The sequence below is a fragment of the Cyprinus carpio genome, chromosome B12 (assembly GCF_018340385.1).
Source record: "Cyprinus carpio isolate SPL01 chromosome B12, ASM1834038v1, whole genome shotgun sequence".
Classification (NCBI taxonomy): domain Eukaryota; kingdom Metazoa; phylum Chordata; class Actinopteri; order Cypriniformes; family Cyprinidae; genus Cyprinus; species Cyprinus carpio.
In genome coordinates, this window is record NC_056608.1 from 24,221,906 (window position 1) to 24,247,124 (window position 25,219).

The window sequence follows — 25,219 nt, forward strand, 5'->3', positions numbered from 1 at the left end:
TATATCACATGGAATCGATCTTACTGATATAGATATCGTACTTCTCAAAGTGATGATGTTTAATGACCATTTCCTTGTATCGTGCATGCTGCGTATCACTGATATTAACTATATGGCTCAGCATTACCGTCCGGGCAGAACTATTGTTCCAGCCACCAAAGACAGATTTGCAAATAACCTGCCTGATTTATCTCAACTGCTATGTGTACCCATAAATACACATGAACTAGACAAAATGACTGGCAACATGGGCACTATTTTTTCTAATACATTAGAAGCTGTTGCCCCCATCAAATTGAAAAGGTTAGAGAAAAACGTACTGTGCCATGGTACAACAGTAATACCCACGCTCTCAAGAAAGAAACTCGTAGTCTTGAGTGCAAATGGAAAAAAACTAACTTGGAAGTTTCTGGAATTGCGTGGAAAAACAGTATGTCCAGCTATAGACAGGCCCTAAAAACTGCCAGGGCCGAGCATATCCACAAACCATAGAAAACAACCAAAACAATCCGGTTTTTATTTGCAAGTGGCTAGAGTTAACAAATACCAACCGCCACCAGATCTAAATATCCCTCACAGTTAATAGTACTGAACTTTATGAATTTTTCTTCACTGATAACTAGTTAACATCAGAAATACATAACAATGTAGATTCTTACAGCGTCTATACTTTAGTTTTAGCCATCGCAAACGCCAAAGATAACTGGCAGTGCTTTTACCAACTATAGTACAGGATACTAAATCAGCTTTAGCACTGCTCTAACCACAACATGTTTATTAGATCCTGTACCCATAAATACGAAAGCGTTGTTACCTGTGCAGAAAAACTGCTTCTCAATATATTACTCGTCGTGACTTTAGGTCACGTCCCAAAACCATTCACGCGGACGGTTTATTAGCCTCTGTATAAGAAACCACAACTAGATCCTAGTGAACGGGCAAATTACAGACCCATTTCAACCTCTTCCATTTATGTCTAAAATTTTGAACAAAAAGTGTGTGCTGCTCAATTGTGCGCCTTCCTGCAAAAAAATTGATCTCTAGGAAGAATTTCAGTTCAGGTTTCAGGGCCCCATCATAGCACAGAAACTGCAACTTGTTAAAATTACAAATGACTTTGCTTCTTGCATCAAGACCAAGCTGCATCTCATTGCTAGTTTTACTTGATCTTAGTGCTGCGTTCGACCACCATCAGATCACGACATACTCATAGACCAGATTACAAAACTATAACAGGTTTACTCCAAGGGAAGGCTTTAAGTGCGTTTAGATCAACCTGTCCCCCGATCGCTACCCACGTTGGTTTATTTAAATGAGGAGTCATCATTTATCACAGTAAAATATGGAGTGCCACAAGCTTCTGTTCGCTAGGTCATCTGCTATTTTGCAATATACATGTGCCTTGGTAAATCATTAGAGAATACGGGATTAGTTTTCCACTGTTATGCTATGATATCCACTATATAGTCAACAGACCAGGTGAAAATTCTCAAAAGCTAACAGAGGTGTTAAAAATGTAAAAGATTGGATGACCAATAATTTTCAGAGATATTACTTATTGGACCAAAAAATAGTACACAGAATCTCGTAGATTACAATTTGCAACTAGATGGATGTACTGTTACTTCCTCTACTGTCAAAAATCTGGGTGTTATATTAGACAGTAACTTGTCTTTTGAAAACCATATTTCCCATGTTACTAAAACAGCATTCTTCCATCTTAGAAACATTGTCAAGCTACGAAACATGTTACCTGTTTCTGATGCAGAAAAGCTAGTTCATGCATTCATGACCTCTAGACTGGACTATTTTAATGCATTTCTAGGTGGTTGTCCTTCATCTTCAATAAACAAGCTACAGGTAGTCCAAAATGCAGCAGCTAGAGTCCTTACCAGGTCAAGAAAATATGATCATATTACCCCAATTTTACACTGGCTACCTATTAAGTTCCGTATCAGTTACAAATTATTATTACTTACCTATAAGGCCCTAAATGGTTTAGCTCCTGCGTACCTATGTAACTAGCCTTATACCACGCTACAATCCATCACGCTCCCTAAGGTCACAAAACACTGGACTTTTGGTAGTTCCTAGAATAGCAAAGTCCACTAAAGGAGGTAGAGCTTTTTCGCATTTGGCTCCCAAACTCTGGAATAGCCTTCCTGATAATGTCCGGGGTTCAGACACACTCTCTCTGTTTAAATCTAAAACTCAAATTAAAAACACATCTCTTTCGCCAAGCATTCAAATAATGTGTCTGATATCAAATAATGCCAGTTGTATCTGATCAAATGCGCATTATTATTCTTTAGCTTGGGTTAAACTAATTAATTTTACTTGGCTGGAACAGCAGCTATGACTATTATGTCTCTATTGTGCTCTGTTTTCGCTGGATTTACATCCCGTGGTAACTAGCATTTACACAAGCTCCAGTCTGGATCCAGAAACACCTGAGACGAGAGATGCCACCCTCAGAGGACCTCAGATGATGCTAACCCTGACAACATACAGACCTTTACAAAATAAGGTAAGTGTGTGATGTTAAAGCTAAGATTAAATTAAGTGATAGTTAATTGAGTTTTTCTTCATTGGTTGACTGACGTCTTCTTGTATCATATTTTCCGAAAATTTTGGCATACACATAATGACAAGCACCCACACTGACGTACGCTAGCTACTTAGAATATTGTAGAAACATTAATTTTCTGTAAAGTTGCTTCTTGCAATGATGTTGTTTCGTAAAATGCGGACAGCTTAAGGCCAATAATAAACTGAATGAAATTGAATAAACTTGAATGTTAGTGTATTTTAAGAGTGCAAACAAACAAAATTATAACACAAAAATATTGGTACATCCCTAAAGTGGGAATGTCACACAACAAACAAACAAAACAGATTGATCATTAGATCATTACCTTTCAAGTAAAGAATCAAGTCAAATTCAAAGAAGTGAACATTATATTCACAGATTTATTGAAGGTGCAGAATTAAACTCTTTAGGAATGTTCTACATTCATCCTTCTGCACATTTTAGCTCATCATTCAAAAACCCATGTCCCAAAAACCAGGTGTTGCACATTAATGTGTCCTGACAATCATGTCTCCTCTGGACAGACTAATACAAATATAAAGGGGGAAAGAAATAACTAAATGAGAAGTAAAAGTTTCTCTGTATGTGTCACTCTGAATTTAACTCTCTAATTTTACAAATGTGCAATGCTTGTTGGCAGTCTTTAGTGACTCTAAGGTTCCATTTCTTTGAGAGTTTGGAGGGTTTTCAAAGTGGCTCCTTGAGAGTTTGGAGGGGTGTTTTATAATTGACACTTACACTGACTTATAATGTTGTTGAGTGTTAGTTTACATTTATTTTGACTTTTTGAGTTTTCACAATTTGATTTCACAGTACTTTGTGTGGGTAAGAAAATGGGTGGGTTGCTGGAAAAAAGTTTGGAAAGACCGACCAGAGCGTACATGCTGACATGGCTGGTAAAACTAGCAGCAGAGACACACCCTGTGACTGAAACCCTTCTAGTGACTTGATTACAGACAATTTGCACGACTATCTTAAATAGGATAATGATCCAGAAGTCGCCAGCCTCCAAGCAACGCAGAATTGTGGACAAAGATGGTCATCCTCTCGCAGATCTCGGGCCTTTCTCGGCTGGTACAGAACGGATCAGATGCACTACAGAAGTTGGTGGAGTGGAATTTGATGGAATTTGAGAAATCATGGGCTTCATGAGAAAGGTGGAGAAGATGTTCGACACAAGGTCATCAAAATATGCTAGAGTCTCTTGTCGCTTGTTGGGCACAAGGTCATCAAAATATACTAGATTGCATACAGAGTTGGTCGTAACAGACCTGGAAGCAACACTCGAGGGAGTGTTATTATATTTCAGTTCACTTAAAGATTTTTTTAGGGATGCTGTCTGGCACGCTGCCAAAATCACAGACTTTCTGAAGAACAACCACCTGAGGATCACTGAGGACTTGTTTCCTGCCGACAGAGAAAGATGGCTAAAATTATGGCCGTCTGTTGAAAAAGCCCATAAAGAAAACAAGAAAGCTGTTTTTGTCAGTGGCTGTGCTTTTGTAGATGACGTTGAAATTTCAACACCCACCTAAACTACAAGGGATGGCCTACTTTACTTAAGGTGACAAGAACCAGAGGAAAATATATACACATGAATAGCTTTGTCCAGTGCAAATGTATTTTCCTTGTTATATGGTTTAAAGGATTCACTGAGACTGAGACTTCAGTTTCTGATTTGTTGATTTATAAAAATGACAATATTACAACAATTTTCTTTAAATTAAAAAGGTACTGCTGTTTTCATCCCTAGTATATACTTGTGTTCCAACCGTTTATGATTTGCTATAACTTTTAATAGAAATCTTTCTAGGCTAAACTGTTGGTGTTTTCTTTGGGTTTTTGTTTTATGTCATGACAGCATTTTAACAAAATTTCTGTTGAAAAACAATTTTCATTATATTAAGAGATCAGTAATACTAAATTTATATGATAAAGGCGGTCTGAATTTTATCGATTTTAGCTTTATAAACTGTAACTATATATATAAAATACAAAATAAAAAATAACAAATTAAACAATATCTTCAAAATCCTACATCTGTTTGGAATATAATTCCTCAGGGTATTTTCTCCTATTTGGGTAACATAAAATTTATTTTAATGTGTAACTATAAAATTTTAAAAATTTCTGATTAAGCTTTCTGAATTTCACCAGCAAGTACTTGCTATCTGGAGCAACATTTCTTTTAATGTGTAACTATAAAATTTTAAAAATTTTTCTTCTTCAACGCTAATATTTTGTATAGAAATAAGTCTTTATTTTTTCAAAATTGGTTTAGGAGTGGTTGTTATTAATGAGTTATTTAATTATTAATAGTTATTTAAAAATGAAGGTACTTTACTTACGTTTACAGACTTTATCTCAAGATACAAAATACCTATTACATTAAAAGAATTCAAGGTGTTTACCAGAGCCATACCTACAGGTCCACATGCTTTTTAAAAGCAGATATATATCTGTCTGTCCTCCTAGACCTGAAAATACCTCAGTTGGTTTTTTCTGGGTTAAAGGCTAACAACTATAAAATTAGATCCTTGTTTTTGTTTGTATGTAGGACTTTTAGAAAACCATCAGACAATGACGCTGCAAAGTCTCTTTATCAAGTCACTAAACTGCAGCTGTCAATCACTGAAAGTGGATTTTTCCAGTAATTGTTGCAACCAGTTGAACAAGATTCACCCACAACTACTTACAGTACTGTCACCACTGCTTCAACAGTGCTTTTATTTTATTCTCCATTGCCTTGCTATTATAATTTCTGGTGATTGCGGTTTATGAACATTATCGCAAGTGACCAAAATAATCCATAAAAAAAAAAAAAAGTTGCAAAATAAATACTCCCATAAAAATATTTAGTAGAAGCTAAACATACCTTTCCTCTTCAGGAACTCGAGCTGCATCGTAAAATGTTTTGGGAACGCCTTCAGCATGACCGGCTCTGAATCATGTGTGTAATCAGACCAACGGATGGGCGAGATGTCATAGGCGGGTGGCGTCAGAGACCAGGAAGCTTAAAAGCACGTGCGGCAAAGCTGGCATTTAGCCTTCTGTCTTTCAGCAAGCGCTCTGTGTGTCTGTCAGTCGCTATCTGTTTGTGAGTCTTATTTAGTGTTGTTTGTCCACTGATAAGCTCCATTATGTCAAAGCTTCAGTCAAGAGAAGTTTTGGGCGAGAGCAGGCAGTGTTCAGGCTGTGTGATTTCCCTGCCCACAAAGAAAAAAAAAGTGGTAGGGACACATGCAGTTTGTGTGTTGTCTGCTTGAGAGTGAAGCACGCAGAATCAGCTCTCGAGGGAGTTGATGGCTGCGATGTGAGCATTTGTTACTGCTTTTCTTCACTCTCGGAAGGCTCTCTTTGAGGAGGGAGCCTTCACTGGCATTTCTCGCGGTGCCAGCCCCGCTTTCGCCGAGGCGGAGCGGTGGTTCTGCTCGCTGGTTTTGCTTTCAGATCTGGTGGAAGGAATGTAGACAGGCAAGTATTTATCTTCTTCCTTAACCACCAGATCCGGCGTCTGCTCTCGGGGTTTCGGAAGCCCGCAGTGCGGAATTTTCCCCCCGGTGAGAGGGCGCGAGGCTCTGTCTGTCTTTCTCTGAGGAGATTAATGCGGAGGGCATCGATAAGCTCGCCAGTTGCACAAGCATCAGTTACACAAGTATATTATGCATGATATTATAATGAGCAGCATTAATGAGGAGTGGAGCTCGCGCAGTCAGTTCTTGGGGGACTGATTGTGCTTTTCTCGCTGTTAAGTGCTCCGCTCTCGCTGGGCACGCTCCAAGGAGAGTGTCCGTGTGTGTGATCTTGCAGTTGCGGTCCCTCTGCTGCTGAGGCATGGCGGTGACCGAAATTGCAGGGATCGCACATGATCTGGCGGACGGGTTAGAGACGGCTCATCCTATCTCCACCCGTGTTCCCTAGATCTAGAGCTCATTCTCGAGGCTTGGAAGCCCGCGCTGCGTTTTCTTCCCCCTCTGAGTGAGATCTCGCTGCAGCATTCATCTTTCTCTGAGGAGATTAATGTTGTTTGTGTGACTGAGGAAGAAAAAAAAACTTGCGCGCTGCCAAGGCAACTGGTATAATAAATCATTTTGTTTTTGATGTGAATTTTTCTACTCCAGACCGTGTTTACTCATCTGGTTGTTTGACTACATTTAATACTGAGGAATAAAATGAAATATTTATCTGACTATGAGAAGTTAGAAATACAGGGGCTATTGGGGTATAATTTCTTGAGAGAGAACACGTGTTTACTTCTCTTCCTCAGCAAGGGCTGCTGGGCAGGAGAAACTAGCGTACCAGATCCTTGTGTGATCCCAGAGCGAACTCCTCTCGCTGAGAGCAGTCCACATTCCTGGGCATCTCATTATGGGAGCAGACATCCTGTCGAGGCAGGGACCAAGGCCCGGGGAATGGTGTCTTCACACCGAGGTGGTGAAACAGAGTTGGAGAGTTTTGACTCGAGACTCGAGAGACATCGCACTGTCCCCTCTGGTTCTCTCTCTGACTCATCCAGCTCTACTGGGCTGGATGCCATGGTACAGACGTGGCCGAGGCTTCCTCTGTACGCTTTTCCCCCAATTGCTCTGCTCCTGGGAGTTCTGGAGAGAGTGCACCGGGATGGAGTCCGGCTGCTGTTAGTAGCCCCATTCTGGCTGGGCCAGGTATGGTTCTTGGGTCTGATTTCTCTCTTTGACGGCACTCCATGGGGGTTCCCCTGCCAGGAGAGAGATCTCCTTCGCAGCTATATGAGGGCACGCTCACAGAGCTTGAGACTGTAGGTGTGTGTGGTAGAGTCTCTGAGGAGGCACAACTCATAGCTTCCGGTCTCTCAAGCGAGGTTGTTGAGACCATTCTCCAATCCAGAGCTCCCTCAATGAGGAAAATGTACGCCTTGAAGTGGAAGCTTTTTATTTCTTGGTGCGGAGACCGCCAGCTCGACCCGGTTAACTGCCCGGTTGGTACAGTTCTGGAGTTCCTGCAGGCCCTTCTCTCCACAGGGTTGACCCACTCCACCCTGAAGGTCTACGTCACAGCCATTGTGGCCTACCGCGCCCCTCTCGGTGGCAAGTCAATGGGCAGACACCTTCTGGTTACATGTTTCCTCTGCGCTGAGGCTGAGGACTCCAGCCAGAAGAAGCTAATGCTAAGCGGTGGATAAGGATGCTATCCTAAAGCCTTGAGTCCTCTGATCTCCCCTCTCTTGGGGGTCAAGACTCACTCCTTCAGAAGTTTGGCAAATAGGTGGGATGTACCTGATTACTTGTCAGGCTCCTGGCTCTTTCTCTCGCTTTAGCTGTGCAGTTTCCCACACTAGGCAGAGATTTAAAAGTCTGGCAACGTGGGCATTCTCATTCCCAAAGCGTTTTACGATGCAGCTCGAGTTCCTGAAGAGGAACATCTTAGGTTACGTATGTTCCTTAAGGGGACCAAAACGCTGCGTTGCAATGCCACACTTCCGGCATCTCTGCCCGCACTTGCTTCATTCCTTGAGGCTATATGCCGGCTTAGCCGCATGTGCTTTTAAGCTTCCTGGTCTCTGACGTCACCCGCCCATGACATCTCGCCCATCCATTGGTCTGTTTACACACATGATTCAGAGCCGGTCACGCTGAAGGCGTTCCCAAAGCATTTTACGATGCAGCGTCACGTTCCCAATTAATAGGTGAATCATATTACCATGACCTTTTCAAAACCCAACTCACTGAACATATCAGATATACTTCGCCACACCAGGACAAAGAATATCTCACATGACCAGCATGTTAATCCTCAGAGACAGTGACAGTGACAGTGACGTGACAAACAGAAAAGTATGGTGACCCATACTCAGAATTCATGCTCTGCATTTAACCCATCCACAGTGCACACACATAGCAGTGAACACACACACACATCGTGGAACACACACCGGAGCAGTGGGCAGCCATTTATGCTGCTGCTACCCGGGGAGCAGTTGGGGGGTTCAGTGCCTTGCCTACAAGGGGCACCTCAGTCGTGGTATTGCCGGCCCAAGACTTGAATCCACAACCTTAGGGTTAGGAGTCAAACTCTCTAACCACTAGGCCATGACTTCCCCGTCCAATAGTAACACAATCATACAACAGCAGCTTGTATACTTTATGCTTTAGCTCACATATTTATCTTAACATATTTACAATTTAAGTCATACAACCTTTTCATGAATGACACCACTGCTGATTGTTTAATTGGGGAAAGTTACTTTTAGAAGTAATGCATTACAATATTGCGTTACTCCCTAGAAAAATAACTAATTATGTTACTAAATCACTTTTATGGAAATAAATGCGTTATGTTACTCTTGAATTATTTTCTAAATCTGGGCTGGGTTTGTATGATTGTTTTTAATATAAAAAGTTATATTTTTGGCAAATGTAAAAAAATTAAATGTCGAAAGTGAAATGAATAAGACTGAGGCTAAAGGAAATGTAAAATTCATGTCTGTACAGTACAGCGCAGCTCAAACAAACCTTTCAACTGAAGAATTGGACACAGGGGAAGAAAGTTCGACACTCTTCAGTAATAAAAAGTAAATAAATAAACAAATGAATAAAACACAAATGTTATGCATCACAGGCTGTTGCGAAGAAGACAGATGAGCATGACGAATAGTTGTACAAAATTCCCTGCCTCACGATGCGCTGAAGTCGAACTCTCTAGGGGTCGCTTATGGGGAACACTCCGTCGTCGTGACCCGTGGTCTGAAGCATACAAATGAAAAACACCAACGAAGCTGGCGGGCGACAGCCTCTGACGCCACTACCGGTGCGCGACTATAAAACAGGCACTGGGAAAACACGCCATTCTCTTCTTCTTCGCCTTCACTGACTGTTTTGTTTGAAGCGGCATCTGAAAGAACCGTAAGAGCGCTTCTTTCTCTGTCTATCATGGCGACTACTAGCAAGCGTTTAGACAATGTATGCATCCGTGGTCGGCATTATTTGACACCCGATGACACACACGCATCTTTACGCGATTTGTTTGGGTAAAGAGCACGACGCGATGTCTTTGAGGAGGCAATCTGGCGCAGCATTGCAGCCGTTTTTTCAAGAAAAGCTCCGCCTCGCTCGCTCTCTTCCGAAAAAAAGGCAGCCATCTGCTTCCCCGCATGTTCAGGACCTCGCCGCTGCTGAGGCACGGAGGAGAATGAGCTCGTGAGAATTTCAGTTGATCTGTCTGAATGGTTTAAAGAGGGACTTTCCTTTTCTGGCCAAAATGGCGGCGCGACGAGAGAGAGAGAGCCTCGGGAGGATGATGTTATATCTTTAACACTTTCTGATACTGAGGTTAGTGCTCTGCTGGGTTTTACCCAGGAAAGCAGGAGATATTTGAGGATGGTGAAGAAGCTGAGGCTGAGCCTTCTCAATTCTCCTGCTTCAGCGATGTAGAGCTGTTGGAGTTTATGGATCGCTACCGATGAGCCGCGTTATCTTTCCCACCATAGCCCTTCCAGCTCAGGTGAGCCTTCCATTTCTGCCTGATCTCCATACTGAGATCGAAGTAGGAAATGAAAGAGGCCGCTTTTCTTTCTCGCAGATCCATCGGTTTCAGCATAAGAGTTTTGCCGACATCGAGAAGCGAGCATGTAAAATCGCTATGAGAGGATGCCCCCTGCAGAAAGAGCTTCATTCTGGCGGGGAGACATCCTCTCTAATCTCCCTCCTTGCCATCTAAGCCCCTTCAAGCAATGTGCATCTTGCTTAAATGGCAGGGCATACGCAGCAGCAGGTCAGGCTGTGGCTTTATTATAAAATAAATGCTTCTCGCCATTATCAGACTGATCTGCTAAGAGACCTGGATAAAGGCGAAAGCCTTTTTCCTGATCAGGTAGCCGAGCTGCGCGCCGCACCACAGGCCTCTCCGGCTACCAAGCAGGCCGCCTCTGCCAAGCGCAGGACTACTATGGCGGCCATGGTGGTGGCGTGGAGAGACATCTGTGGATGAACCTGGCAGACATCGGAAGAAAGAAAAGGCTTTCTTTCTCGATGCTCAGGTTTCACTTCTCTGAACTTTTTCGGTATTTCCCGCTGAGACGGTGATCGAGAAGTTCGGGAGACGGCATAAGACTCGTTGAGCTTTCAGATCCTTCGCTCCACGGCTAGTCCAGGTCTGGAGCCCAAACAACATAGGGTCCTGGCCTGTTCTCGATCTGAGGATCAAAGACGGGCACAGAAGGCTAGTGTCGCTGCGACTCACGCCTCCCCACACCTGCGGCAGGGGGTAAGAGGAATTGTGGGTCACAAGGGGGTAAGCAGAACCTAAGGGATGTGGATCCAGACGCAGGCAGCTGCTTCGCCTGAGTCAGAGTGATACTGAGGTATCTACTGCTCCCCTTTAGGGATTTTTAACTTCTGCTTTTATCCTCCCCTTCCTAATTCCCTGTAACCACCAGCTTCCCTCCACCTGATCGAGGTTAGGTGGAAACCTCTAACGCATAACAGTCTCCTATGCTGGACCTATAATGTTTTTGGCTGGTTCTATGTTCATAGCAACCACCTTACTGATGGTCCGACTAAAAGGAGGCTTCCCCTTGAGCGGGCTCCAGCGCAGGAGGGTGGGAGTATAAAAATAACCCTTTCTGTATATACTTTTGTGTAAATTGCTGGTGGTTATGTATCTACTAATAAACTCTGTGAGTTTCCTTTGCAGTGCTCAGTTACAGTGTTTACTAAACACTGCCAGCACCAGCCATCCGCTTCATGTTCCGGTATTAGGCGGCTGAGATCACAGGTTTCCTCATGGGAGCCTCCTTGATCATCAGGCCTGGCACAGCACTGCAGGGAATTTCATGGATGTCCCGCCAGGTCACCCCTGAGGGGTCTCCTGGTCGCTTTAGGTGCTGTCGCGATCCAGCTGGAAGTGAAGGTGGCAGTTACAGAAGTCTTCTTGTATATGCTGCCTCAGGTGATGCTCCCCGCTAGAGGTTTATAAAATTTGAGCTTGCCTCTCCCGCGGCGGTTCAGCCTTCATGCGATGCTTAGAACCTTTAGGCACACACGCCAAGCTCTGTGTACTTTCTGAAAACCACATGGTGGTCAGTGTGCACGGAACACTTTGGCGACTTTCTAAAAAATCCACGTATTGGTAAGTGTGCACGCAAGACTCTGCGCGACTTTCTGAAATCCTGTATGGTAAGGGTTACGCTCCGCTCCGCCTCGCTCCCTTTCTTGAGATGATTAGACCTTGGTTCCTTGGCTCCATTCAGCCAGTGTGTATTTGTTTATACACTTCAAGCATCTTTTCCAACATGAGGGGCTATTCGGCGATTCTCGTGGTAGTTTAGCAGCTTCCCCTTTCCAAGAAGGGTCGCTTGAGCGCGCTACTCTGGATTCAGGAGTTCTCCTCTCATATGAGACTGAGTTCACTGTTTTTCCCAGAGCTCCCAGCATTATTTCCACAGATCGAGTTGATGACTCTCAAACATACTTTTTGAGATGCACCATTCCATCTATGAGCTGCTCTATCAGAGTGCCACGAGAGCCCTTCCTTAGAACAGTATTTGAAAATCCATGATATGGTAAGTGTGCACGCGGAAGTCTTTGCACACTTTCTGAAATCCACACTGTGGTAAGTTCGCACGCCAGTACTCTCGCTCTTTCTAAAATCCTATATGGTGAGGGCTTCGCGCGGTTGCTTCGCGCCCTTTCTTGAGCTGGTAAAGCCCCGCTCATCTTGGGCCACTCCACCCATGTATCCTCGGATACCTATCTAAACAGGGTGTTGCTACTGGAGATCTGTTGAGACAGCTCCTTCAGCAAGCTTTCTTGCGAAAGCAAGCTGTAGCCCCTGTGTGACAGGCTAGACTTAGTATAAAAATGCTAGGTTCCTAGCTGTATCCGTTTAAAGGAATCTTTCCTGATTCCAAGCCTTTAGTTTCTACCACCCGGGCCGAGGCCCCAACAATTGTTGGGTATGTAGCTTAGGCCTTTGGCCGTAAGGGGTATTGTCACAGACAGCCGCCTAAACGCCCCGGGGCAACTCCCATTGAAATGGTAGAGTTGGTACTTAGTGTTCGCCATGATTCTGGCCTGCACTCCCCTTAGAGTTGGTACTTAGTGTTAGTGTTGACCATAGCGACCCCTAGAGGACGCAGTTCGAAGTTCCCTTGAAAGGGAACGCCTCAGGTTACGAATGTAACCATGGTTCCCCCTTTTCCAACACAAAGTTTAAGAGAAATATCAAACATCGTCGTGACAGTACAAAAATAAGTGCGCTACAGGCAAAAGGCCCACACACTATATGCAGGGTGTGACTGGATAAATAGTTGACTGTGTAGGTACAACTGAAATTACACAGTGGATGATGAACCAAAATGAAAAGCAGCTGTGCCTGTGATAATTAATAAATGTCCATGACGACCAATGGACTGGCAGGAAAACTAAGTCAAAGAAAACATGTGACTACTAAAAAACAAACTGAAAGTCCATGAAAAGCAATAACGGAACATAACTGTGACATTATGTTTATTTAAAGTCATTTTCATTTATTAGTATGTAGTGAAACTGGATCTTTAAAGGTCAGCAGCAAAGAGACCAGTTAAATCAAATGGGATTAAATACATAAAGGATATGTGTGTTATTTAACATATTTAATTATTGCAGGTTTGCATTATATTCTGAGTTTGCATTTCACTGTTTCTATACATTTTGAGGAATACTGATTCTGTTTTTGTGCAAGTGTGATGAGAAAATGCATGTTCACATTTAGTCTAGAGCTACAGTAAGCATCATGTTCACAGCACTCAACACCTCTGCACTTACTCCTGATTTCTCTCAACATGGGTCAGTAGGACTGTGTGTCAACAAATGGGAAAAAAAAGTAACTGGTGTTTATTTTTTGAAAAAAGTAACTCTGATATTTTCATGTAAATTAAAAAGTAATCTGTTATTTTAATAGTTGCTTGAAAAAAAAAAATCTTATTACATTACTCACATTACTTGTAATGCATTACCCCCAACGCTGCTTTTGATCAAATTAACAGTCTCATAAATATAGACTTGATTTGTAATGTTTTTTTTTCTGTAAAGACGTCTATAAAAAAAAACATCAGCATTAAGAAAACTGCAGTGAAAAATTAAAAACTAAATGTTACAGAAATGCAGCTAACAATTCTGTAAACCACAAAAAAAAAAAAAAAAAAAAAAAAATATATAGATATATATATATATATATACCTATATATATATATATATAGAGGATCAGAGGACTGGTCAGACATGACCTTTTCTGAATATTTGCATCACACTGAATGCACTCTGCCCTACCGTCTCCTCATTTTCAGTTTCTCTTCACTTTCTTTTAGAACAAGAACAATACTTATATTTGTTAATCTAACCAGTGACTGAAACTCACCCCATCTTATCTTCAAGGAAAGCACAATTCAACCAGTGCGGAAACATTCTTAAAAACCTTGAGAATGTTAAATATAATGGCAAGAATCTTCTCATGCATTTTATCATATAGCATCTCTATGAACAATAAGCAAAATGACTGCAAAGAAAGATAATGTTATCAATGTTAATCTTTTTCTTAGTTTTACTGAAAGGAAATTAGAATAAAATGAAACAAGAAAACTAATTTTGCTTAATACTTTTTACTAATTATTATGTAATTATTTTTTCAGTTACATTCTGGGGCATTCACACTGAATTTTAATAACCCCTATAATTTATGCCCCATAATAATTTCCAGAATAAAACATTATGCCAGAATATGAATATGAATATTATTAAACTTATAATTCTTAATGAAAGAACTCATAATATTCTACTAACACAACACTGAATTTTTTCAGGTTCAGCGCTATTTCTGACAATCAGCATTTTATAGAAGAATTTCCATCAACTACTAAGAGTTAAAATTTTGAAAAGGAACCGCAAAACATACAAATCTGATTCTGTTTGCTATTGCAGACATCCTCTCAAGTAAAACAGAATGAATGCAGTATATAATTACTAATGTAAAGGGTTAAATCATTATTTATGACACTACATAAAAAAATATTTGAGACGAAAAACCCACCACAAGTGTTAACATCAGTTCAACATTAATAGTCAACATGCATTTTTTGTGGAAGTAAACTAAAAGAGGGTCAGGACACTCATCAGAGGAACAAGTAACAGCATCAGAGAAGCACACAGACAAGAAGCCTCAGACACCTTCACTTGATCTGGGAACCACTTATCTGTCAACAGAGAAGATAATTCAATGAAGTGAAATGTATTCAAGGAAGAAGTCATTATAAACCTTTATTTACAAATGATTAAAATAAATTAAATGTTCACCTGTTTTCCCTTCAGACAACATCAGAGGACCCATGGATATGGAAGCACTGTCATGGAAGTCCAGAGACCTGCGCTCTCTCCGACTGTATCCAGAATTACAGTCCTAAAAGAGAAAAACAGAAAAAAATAAATAAATAAATGAACCAGGAGTGCACAAAGTCTCCAGCAGAGGGCAGCCAAAATAAGCAGTTTAGCAACTTTGAACACTAAACCTCACCACCATGGACATCAAGGGTGATATTTCCCTGCTGATATTTAGTGTTTGATTAAAAATAATGTATCAATAGCACATTCGTAAACCATTATAACTTCTAAACTCACCATTGAGCAGCTATTGCTTGACACAAGGCACAGGTGAACAGTACAGTGCAGGTAAAGCTTAGTGGAGTTTGCAGTGAAGATGAACATCCTGAAGGAGAAACGGCTAGATGTTGAGACGCCGTTCTGCAGCAGCTCCACTGTGTCGTCATTTGGATTGGGACACCTGAGAATAGCAATTATGACAATCAACAAATCAAATTCTTTCATTTAGTTCAAAAGTGATTTTGTAAATCTTTACACATTTGTACTACAGGTATAAAACATGGTATCTTGTACTTTAGTTCTAAAATACTGAAAGATACAATTCTGAGGCAATGCTAAATGTTACAGTTACAGTTAAGTCTGAGCTTGAAGGATTAGAAACAGCTTTACTCTGAGACGATGAGATCCCAGCGGAGACTGTAATCAGGATCATTCACAGGTGTATCCCAACACGTGTCCACCACCAGAGCAAACTGTGACCGGCTGGTCAACCCCTCGACACTAACTTCCACATTCATCTTCTGGTCGAGCTCTGCATCCACTCTACCAGTGAAGGGCCGAGTAAACTCATCATCCTCATATGGAGTCATCCGCACCTGATACCTCCCTTCACCAGTGGGAAGGGTCTTGTGCACAATGCTGTTAAAATAATGGACAGATCGGACTTAAAATGACTTATTTGGTAAAATATATATTCTTTGTGTTTTAAAAAAATAATATTTTTTTTTTTTTTATTTATTTTTTTTTTTTATTAGATTATTTGATCACGCAAAAAACTCCCATCATTATTCACTGAAAATGTTGATATTCACAATATTTTCTTTGGTGTATTTATGACAGTTTATTAGAGAAGTAGTGATTTCCAAATTGGAAGCAATTTGTTTTTTCTTTTGATATTTTTGTCAGAATGATTCATTTGTATACGTAATATAGACCATTTTAGAAATGCATTGATCGTGCTGTTTTTTTTTTTTTTTAAGCTTAAAAGTCCTCATGATTAACTGCATTGAAAATGTGACTAGTAAAATTCCACAGAGCAAATAAAGCCATGAGAGTTTAAACAGCATGATGAGAAAAATTCCATGTTGGTGAACTACTTCTTTAATAAAACAGTACAGCTGAAATCAGAATTTGTATTTGACTAGCACCTCTCCAGTGGGTTGATTTCCACATTCATGGAAAGTGATTGTGTTTGAGGATAAACACAGCTGAAAGAAAGCTTAAGGATTTTCTCTCTGCTGATGAGACCTTCTGACCTCGGTGCCCCCAGAATAAAGTTGCTGTAGATGAAGTGGGTGCCGTTGGCCTGTGAACAACATATACAACATATTTACTTTTTTGAATTTAGCTCAAATTGAATTTGTTTTTGAAAGAATGTTATGAAAGCAAACATTAGAAACACACACACACACAAAAAAAAAAAACCACAGTAGAATACATATTATTGGTGGAGAATGCGGGGCACCAGTTCCAGTCTTTTTTGTGGTGTGGTCTTGTGAACCCTTTCCACTGAATCTTTTGAGATTTTTGAGTATTCTTTATGGTGGTTGTGTTTTTTGGCCCTCCAAAGAAAATCAATCTTTAACCAAAGAAAGGGCCCAAACAATCCTCCCTAAGATAATTCTCAAAGTCTCAAAGAGATTATCCAATGGTGTTTAAATCCAAATCCAACTGCTGGTTAATCAGGGCACTACAAATGTTTTAGATGGTGTATTTGAATAGATAATACCATATTTAATCATACCACAAGATTTGTTCCACAGATGTGTTCATCGTTATCAAAATGGAATTCCACTCTGCCATTCAGGACCGTTCCTTTGCAGCTGGGATCATTGAGGTGCAAGACGTCAGCTGGAAAACCAGCCTCAAAGAGCTGACAGCGAGACACAGACATGGAGCCAGAGCTGCTTTCACAGGTTTCTGAGAAATCTGAGAGAGGGGAAAAAAAGCCAATGAAATTAATGACTGAATTTTTTTATTTTTTTGTATTTTTGTTGTGGATTGTTACCAACCAAAAGAGTCATAACGTTGTCGTCTGTGATGGTCCTTTTCACACAAACAGCCATAAACACCATTTTTCATCCCACATCTTTCATCCTCAGTGCAGCTGAGTTCATAGCAGGGATTTCTATTAACTAGAAGAAGAAACTGTTTTGTAAAACAGTGTCTGCTAAATGCACAAACGTAAATGTAAACATAAGCAGTATTTAAGAGTTATTTCACCCAAAAATGAAAATTTGCCTGTGTTTTACTCACCCTCAAAACATCCTAAGTGTAAAGGACTTTCTTCTTTTAGACGAATCCAGTGAGAGTTATATAAAAAATTGTGCTGGCCCCTCCAAGCATTATCATTGCAGGCGGGTGCTTTTGTACAACAGTCCACAAGACATGAAATAAAGTGCGCGCATCCGTGATAAAACGTGCCTCAGTCGTCTCCGGAGGGTGAATAAAGGCCTCCTGTAGTGAATCCAAGCGTTTTTGTAAGAAAAATATCCTATTTCATCTATCTGTCGTATGCGGAAGCCATTCCAGAGAATGATGTAGGATGTCGGCATTGTGTGATCAGTGACGAATGCGAAGAGAGAACAAAATAAAAAGCGGGTCACGAATTAGAAGCATAAAACAAGTATTTGTAAAGAAAAATGTTGGAGGATTTCGATATAAGCCAAGAGGAGACTGGTTTTCCTTTGCTAAAGTAAGTAAGGATTTGCTTCTTTTGATCCTCTAAACAAACTCGTGAGACTAGCATATCTCAGAGTCGCGCGCGCAACACATACGTCCTATGACATATGCCGGAACAACTTACGTACGACAGACAGATGAAGTGAGAGAAATGTGTTTATTATGTAAAAAATAATGATGTTTTTTCTTACAAAAAACGCATAGATTCGCTACAGGAGGCCTTATTCACCCCCCGGAGCCGTGTGAGACACGTTGTTTAATTATGGATGTGTGCACTTTATTTGATGTCTTGTGGACTGTTGCACAAAAGCACCCACCTACTGCAATGAAAACACTAGGAGGGGCCAGGACAATTTTTAATATAACTCTGATAGGATTCCTCTTAAAGAAGAAAGTCCAATACACCTAGGATGCCTCAAGCGTGAGTACATCACAGGCTAATTTTCATTTTAGGGTGAACTAACCCTTTAAGCATTTATAATCAATTCCCCCTTAAGGTCCACTTATAATATTAGTCAAGGTGTTTGGCATGGTGATCTGAGTTAAATTCTTTACATATGTAATAACACATAACATCAGATTTGATCTGATTTGCTCACATAAAACAAAAATCCTCCAAATTGTTATAACAACACATTGTATTACCAGGCATTGTGGTTTCTGCTGTAGTTTCTGTGGTTGTCCCTGGCATTACAGCAGTAGAGGTAGTGTTCATGTTCCTTGCATCTAAAAAAAAAAAAAAAAACAATATTACATGAAAACAATGATCTTTTACATAAACAAAGGAGACATGTAGATATATTTACCTGCACAGTATGCCAAACTGCAGGTAGTCGGGCTCACAAACTCATAGACATAATAATCTCCTGGACAGGCTTTGACTTTAATGGGATTGGATTGGAAATGGCAGCAGTCATTGTTCCAGTGACCACAGACATTTCGTGTGACCACTCCATCCTCAACTGTTGGATGTCCTCCGTTCAGCCAGAGTGGAGCATAAGTGCCACAACTATACTCCTCAACACATGTGTCTGGCATCTGAACGCTCTGACTCTGAATAAAGAGACGGTACCAGCCGCTCCAGCTGACCCAAACGTCACACATTATTTGAGAGGAATGTTGATTGTTGGTGGATCTCCATGGATCGTCCAGGACATTGTAGTTGTAGCAGGGGTCAACAGGGGGAGCTGTTGTGATGGAAACATTAAAAAAAATCATTATATTGACAGATGTTACATACTTCTTTGTAGTTGTAGTAGTTGTGGTATGGAATTGTTACCACTAGAGCACTCTTTGCTTAAAATCCCAGTTACATTTGTGTTTTAAGTGCATTGTTTTTTGTTTTTGTTTTTTGTTGTTGTTGGTTTTTTTTTTTTTTTAGCCAAATGATCAACGAAAGTACACTATAAAAGTTTGAAAATATTTGAAAGTCTATCAGATGCTTCTCCAACTCTTTTACGTTTTTACCTTTCACCTTTCCTTCTCATTTGTATTATATACTCACTCTATGAGCTGTATTATCTCTGTCTAATGCAAATTTTAATTTTACTGGGAAATTCAGTTGAATATTATGAATTGTTCTACACTCTTATGTAATCAGTAAAATGGAAAAAAAGTTTAGATGTTTGTAAGTGTGAAAGTCAAGACAATACTTTACCAGTGGTTGTGATTGGTGTAGTAATGGATTCTACAGATGGGATTGTCTCTGTTGTTGTAGACACTAATGGGATGGACTGACTTGAGGCTTCTGGCATTAGCAACATATAAAATCAATTTCAGTAATTTAATAAAAAAAAAACTAGAAACATAAATGCCTAAATTACGTATGAGTATATACTCACCAACGCAGTAAGCTCCGCAAAATATTGGCTTGAGAAACTCATAAACATAGTAATTTCCTGGACAGGCTTTGACTCGTATAGGGTGGGATGTGTAAGTACAGCAGCCACTCCATGAAGAAACACAGACCTGACGGGTGACCACTCCATCTTCCGGCTGTGGATGAGGGCCGTTGAGCCACAGTGGATCATAAGTGCCACACATGCCTTGATTAACACATGATTCTGGCATCTGAGCATTTTCACCATTGTAGAACATCCTGTACCAGCCATTCCACTCCACATTATAATCACACATGCCATAGTAGTAATAGTTATTATAGTAATAGTTGTCAGTGGCTCTCCAAGACTCATCCAGACTGGTGTAGTTGTAGCAGGGATCAACGCTTGGGGTAGTGAAAGGTACTATTATGAAATAATAAAAATAATTTATTATATACTGAAGATTAAATATGGCCAAGTCTAAAATAATATTTAATAGGCCTGAATACGCAGTTGTCATTTGAAAGTCTACAATACAATCCATGATAAGCATGTCAAGTATGAAGAATTAATGAACGTACCTGCACAATACACAGGAGCTGGGATTGAAACTGTTGGTCTGGTAAATTTGTAGACATAATAATCTCCAGGACAAGCTTTGACTTGGATTGGTTCAGATCTGTAGTAACTGCACTGATCATAGTGAGAGCCGTAAATTTCACGAGTAACAACTCCATCTTCTAGCTGAGGATGAGAGCCACCAAGATACAGAGAACTAAAACCTCCACATGACATGTAAGACGCACATCCCTCGGGCATCTGAGCACTCGACTCATTAATGAAGAGTCGATACCAGCCATCCCATTCAACAAGAGTGTCATCATGTCCATTTATATAGCCATACCAATACCAGTAATTGAATGTGCTTCTCCAGTAATTGTCAAGTATGTTGTAATTATTGCATGGGTCATAATCTGTGTTAGTGTGAGATGATGAGATCAAACAAGGAACATAATAAAGATTATGAGATGCATTTGTACTGTGCATGACAGGAAATAGTGATGTCACAAGTTAATTTGCATGAAAGGTGTGATGTTAAAGCTTAGAATCACTGGAATAATAACTATTATTATTACTACTACTACTACTACTATATTTATATACTGTATACAACTTACTAAAAGTGATGCTGGATCCAGTGATTATATCTGGACTCAAAGTGGAAACCACCTGTGAAATAGTGCTGACATCTTATGAAAAAAAAATGAAAAAATGAAAAAAAATATATATATATTAATAAAATAAATTAGTCCATACTGAAATAATTGTAAAATGTTTAAAATACTTGTGGGGAAAAAAAATCATGGTACCTGTGCAGTATCCTGAACACCAGATTTGTGGATTCACAAGTTCATAGACATAGTAATTTCCTGGACACGCTTTCACTCTGATGGGTTTTGTCTTGTAATAACAGCAGCCACCCCAATAAGACCCTGCACAGATCTCTCTAGTCACCACTCCATCCTCTATCTGAGGATGAGGACCATTGAGCCACAGAGTATAGTCTGTGTTACAGGTGTATGAACTAATACAGGTCTCTGACATCTCGATGTTCATTCCATAATAGAAAAGCCGGTACCAGCCATTCCAGGAGAAAGATTCATCACAAATCCAGTCTCCACTTTCATTGTTTGCTCTCCAGGGACGATCCAGAGACTCATAGTTGTAGCAGGGATCACTGCTGATGCTGCTGAAAGCAACTGACATAGAGTTTACAAAAGTAGAGTTAAAATAAAGTATGTACAGGGAAGGAAGTTTGTTTTGTTTATTTTATTATGAAGAACATTGTTTTTTATTTTAGGGTATTGTGTGTTTTTATTTTAAATATTGTGGAGCAGTCAGAGCCAAAATGGGGCATGTAGGGGTATGCACATTCACAGGGCTTGAAAATAAGGGGAATGAATGAATGAATGAATGAATGAATGAATGAATGAATGAATGAATACATATATGCATACATACACACATCAGTCAAAGACCAAGCATTATTTCATTAAACCATCTTATCAACTCTGAAGCAACAAAAAAATTATAATCAAGCATTTTCTGGCTAAGAATGGAATTCAAATAAGCCCTGTTTGGCAATATTACAACATGTTCATATGTAGTACGCATATTAAATGTTAAATGGTTGGTTTAAAGTTTAAATGTGAGTGCTGTATGGGTGGGTGTGTGGAGATTTACAGAATGGTTAATAGACTACACACCACTAAGTCCAACTGGTTAAAACATAATTTCATTAATCAGTTCATTAAGATGTATGCTATATTGTCTAATAAACAGAGCATTTACTCTGAAAACTGACATAAAAAGAAAAAACAAATCATCACAAAAAAATCCCAGAGAAAAGAAGTAAAAATTGCACCTGCACAGTATGAAGGCATGTAGATCGACACATCTGGCTTGACAAGTTTATAGACGTAGTAATCTCCTGGACAGGCTTTGACTTGGATGGATGTAGATCTGTAGTCCTCACACTGGCTAGACCACATATAACTTCCTAAAACTTCACGGGTCACCACTCCATCCTCAACTCTTGGATGAGAACCGTTGAGATACAGTGCAGTGTAACCACCACATCCCATATTACTCATGCACCACTCAGACATCTGGGCACTTTCTCCATTCAGATACAGCCGATACCAGCCACTCCATTCAACAAGGGTGTCATCATGGTCATAGTACTGATATGAGCTTTGCCGTATGTCTCTCCAGTATTCATCAAGAGTGTTATAGTCATAGCAGGGATCAGAGCTGGACGTTGTAGTTTCTATGCTGTATAGTGCTGTGTATGTATTTGGTTTAGAAAAACAACAACAAAACATTACAGTATGTTATCTAACAACTGTCTGAAAGAGAAGAAAGCTGGACAGTTAACTGAAGATGGATGAGACTGACTAACAATGTATGCTTTATACAGATTTCTCACTAATAAAGTAAGAGTTACCACAGTGTTTTATAGGGACTGTATTTATATCTGTTCCCAATCAGATTTGAATGTTATGGGCATAGGTTCGAAGGTCTCAGTTATTTGTATGAATATTGTTGGCATGATATAAACTTCTGAGTAAACCTTTAAAACATGTAAGGCATGTAATTTCACACTTGGACAAAGAAGGTATGCATTTCCTTAAACATCTTTGGCTCTTTTTGGTTAATGCTACATGGGATTAAAACAGTGTATTAATATAATACTAGGATCTGTTTTAGGATTAATACGTCAGACTAGAACTCAACACTGATTACTGTCAGACTTTCGAAATAGTTCATCACTTGAATTAAGATTATAATAATTTAATTTTAAAGCACAGCCACCTCAAAACCAGACTTTAGCACTTCTTTTTACTTTGAGATCATTCTGAGGTTAAATACAGATTTAAAACCATAACAAGAAATAGTTCAGTAGCTATGATGCTGTTTTTGAAATCAAATATTTGCATAGTTATGACAGGAAACACTGGCATATACCAATGCCTAAAAAAAAAAAAAAAAAAAAAAAAAAAAAAAAAAAAAAAAACGGTTAATCTTAAAAAAATAAACCATATACATAAACCCAAACAGGAAATAAAACAGTTATGGAATAAGCATGTGTCCTGTTCTGTGTATGGAACTCCTGAAACATTGGTGTCTCATATTTTAGAGCAGTCACTGCAATTTATGAAAGAAATCAATTAAATCTATATGTGGGTGTGTGGAAAAAAAATAATCCAGACATATCCCCCTTTGTAATCATTAACATTGTCATAAGTAACTGTAATTTAATTGCACATTTTTTTTCTCAGTAACTGTAACTGATTATAATTAAAAAAAAAAAAAAAACAATTATTATGTAATTTAGTTACATGTAACTAGTTACTGTACTACCCAACACTGGTAAAAACAAGGAATCATTTTAACCCTCTTTTGAAACCACCTTCAGGTCACGCTGTTCCTGCCCTGTCCAGCAGGTGAAGTCTGGTGTCACTGTTCTGCTGTCTATCACGGATCATCCCACCTGTTACTCCACCCATTTCACCTGTTCATCATTACCAGCTCATTATCTACATACATATAACCAGCTTTTTTCAGTCACTCTCAACCAGATCCTTCCAGTCTTCTTAGGTTTTTGGTTCCCAACATCAACATTAATGCCTTTCTGTTAAAGTTCTCAATTCCACCTGAGATCTGCCTGATTTTTAACAGCATTTGTATTGACATTTGAGCCTGTTCAGCCTGTTTCTGCCTCTGTTTTGTAAAATTTTGAGATTTAATGTAAATGACAAGAAATAAGGTCACAGATGTGAAAATTAAAATATAAAAACAATTTAATTTTTTTTTTTTTTTTTTTTATGGAAAAAGGCAGTTTGACGCTATTAATTGGTTTACTTTGCATATATTGACTGACTGACACTTGCTGCTACTGCTGTTGATGATGAGCTTTAACATGTACTAAACCCAATGTTGATGTCTGCTTCTGCCAGTTTTAGCCCCATCATCCCATTCTAATTGTTCCTCATTAATGTGGAAACTAATGAAAAAATACTAGCCTACTTTATGCTCTGTACAGACCTAACTCATTTACATTGTGTATACACAGTTAATTCTGAATTAATAGAGTTCAGAATTATACAATTTCAACCCAGTTTAATTTGGAGTCTGCTGTCAACATAAGGATTATTCCTACACATCCTTCATTTCTACATATGTAATGGAAAGCAAAGGATGGAAAGAGGAAGAAGTAAACAAGTAAAAGAATGATTGTACTGTACCTGATGTTTGTCCACTGGTTATTTCACCTGTTAAATAAACAAAATAAACATTAGGATTTTATATTGGCAAAAGATTTTGTCATTTTTAATACAGATTGTAAATCACTCACCATTAATCAGCAGAAGTAGTGACACAAACAGTGAGATCAGAAACCTCATTGTGATAAACGGCAACTCCTGCACCTGCACACACATGTACAAAATATACACATGAGCTGTTTCCTATATTCACTATTTTAGATTTTTTTTTTTTCATGTTTTGTGCAAATTTGATGCACGTATGTATATATAAACCATTACAGAAAAGCATATAAAATAAACATTTTAGAAAATAATTTAGATCCATAAAAAGCCAATGATATGAACAGTATTTTTAGCTCAACAGGGTAAAATGAAGAGAAATGAACTTTACCTGAGGTCAAATGCTGCTGCAGAGCAAACTCAGGGAGATTCTCTCTTCAGCAGCTGAACACAGTGATGATGAACTGTAGGTCTCAAACTCTTATTAGTACCTTGGTTAATAGCTGTGGGTGTACCATTACTGGAACCAGAAGAAAAAAAAAAAACCTTCCCAAGAATTCAAACCAGTTTTTCATTTTTTATATTGTGGTGAATATGTTTATACTTTCTGTTTCTTTGTATACACCTTTCATTAGGTGTGTCAGTTTTCAAAAATACCACCTTAAAAAAAACTGGGTACGCCAAAGGTGA

The 25,219-nt window shown here is 39.5% G+C and overlaps 1 protein-coding gene across 2 annotated transcripts in view; it reads right to left on the reverse strand.

Annotated features, from left to right (window-relative positions):
- LOC109054556 (alpha-tectorin-like) overlaps positions 1-25,001 on the reverse strand; it is a 168,517-nt gene extending 143,516 nt beyond the window's left edge. The window contains exons 1-9 of one of the 2 annotated variants that reach the window (XM_042736017.1): positions 24,921-25,000; positions 24,619-24,691; positions 24,509-24,535; positions 22,126-22,545; positions 21,071-21,460; positions 20,879-20,950; positions 20,282-20,674; positions 19,722-20,123; positions 19,538-19,627 (exon numbers count right to left, since the gene is read on the reverse strand). In XM_042736017.1, the coding sequence (XP_042591951.1) occupies positions 19,538-19,627; positions 19,722-20,123; positions 20,282-20,674; positions 20,879-20,950; positions 21,071-21,460; positions 22,126-22,545; positions 24,509-24,535; positions 24,619-24,667 (1,843 nt within the window). In that variant the 5' untranslated portion in view covers positions 24,668-24,691; positions 24,921-25,000. Of the gene's footprint in view, positions 1-19,537; positions 19,628-19,721; positions 20,124-20,281; positions 20,675-20,878; positions 20,951-21,070; positions 21,461-22,125; positions 22,546-24,508; positions 24,536-24,618; positions 24,692-24,920 lie in introns of both variants that reach the window. The other variant, XM_042736018.1, reaches the window with a different exon arrangement.
- Positions 25,002-25,219: the final 218 nt, after the last annotated feature.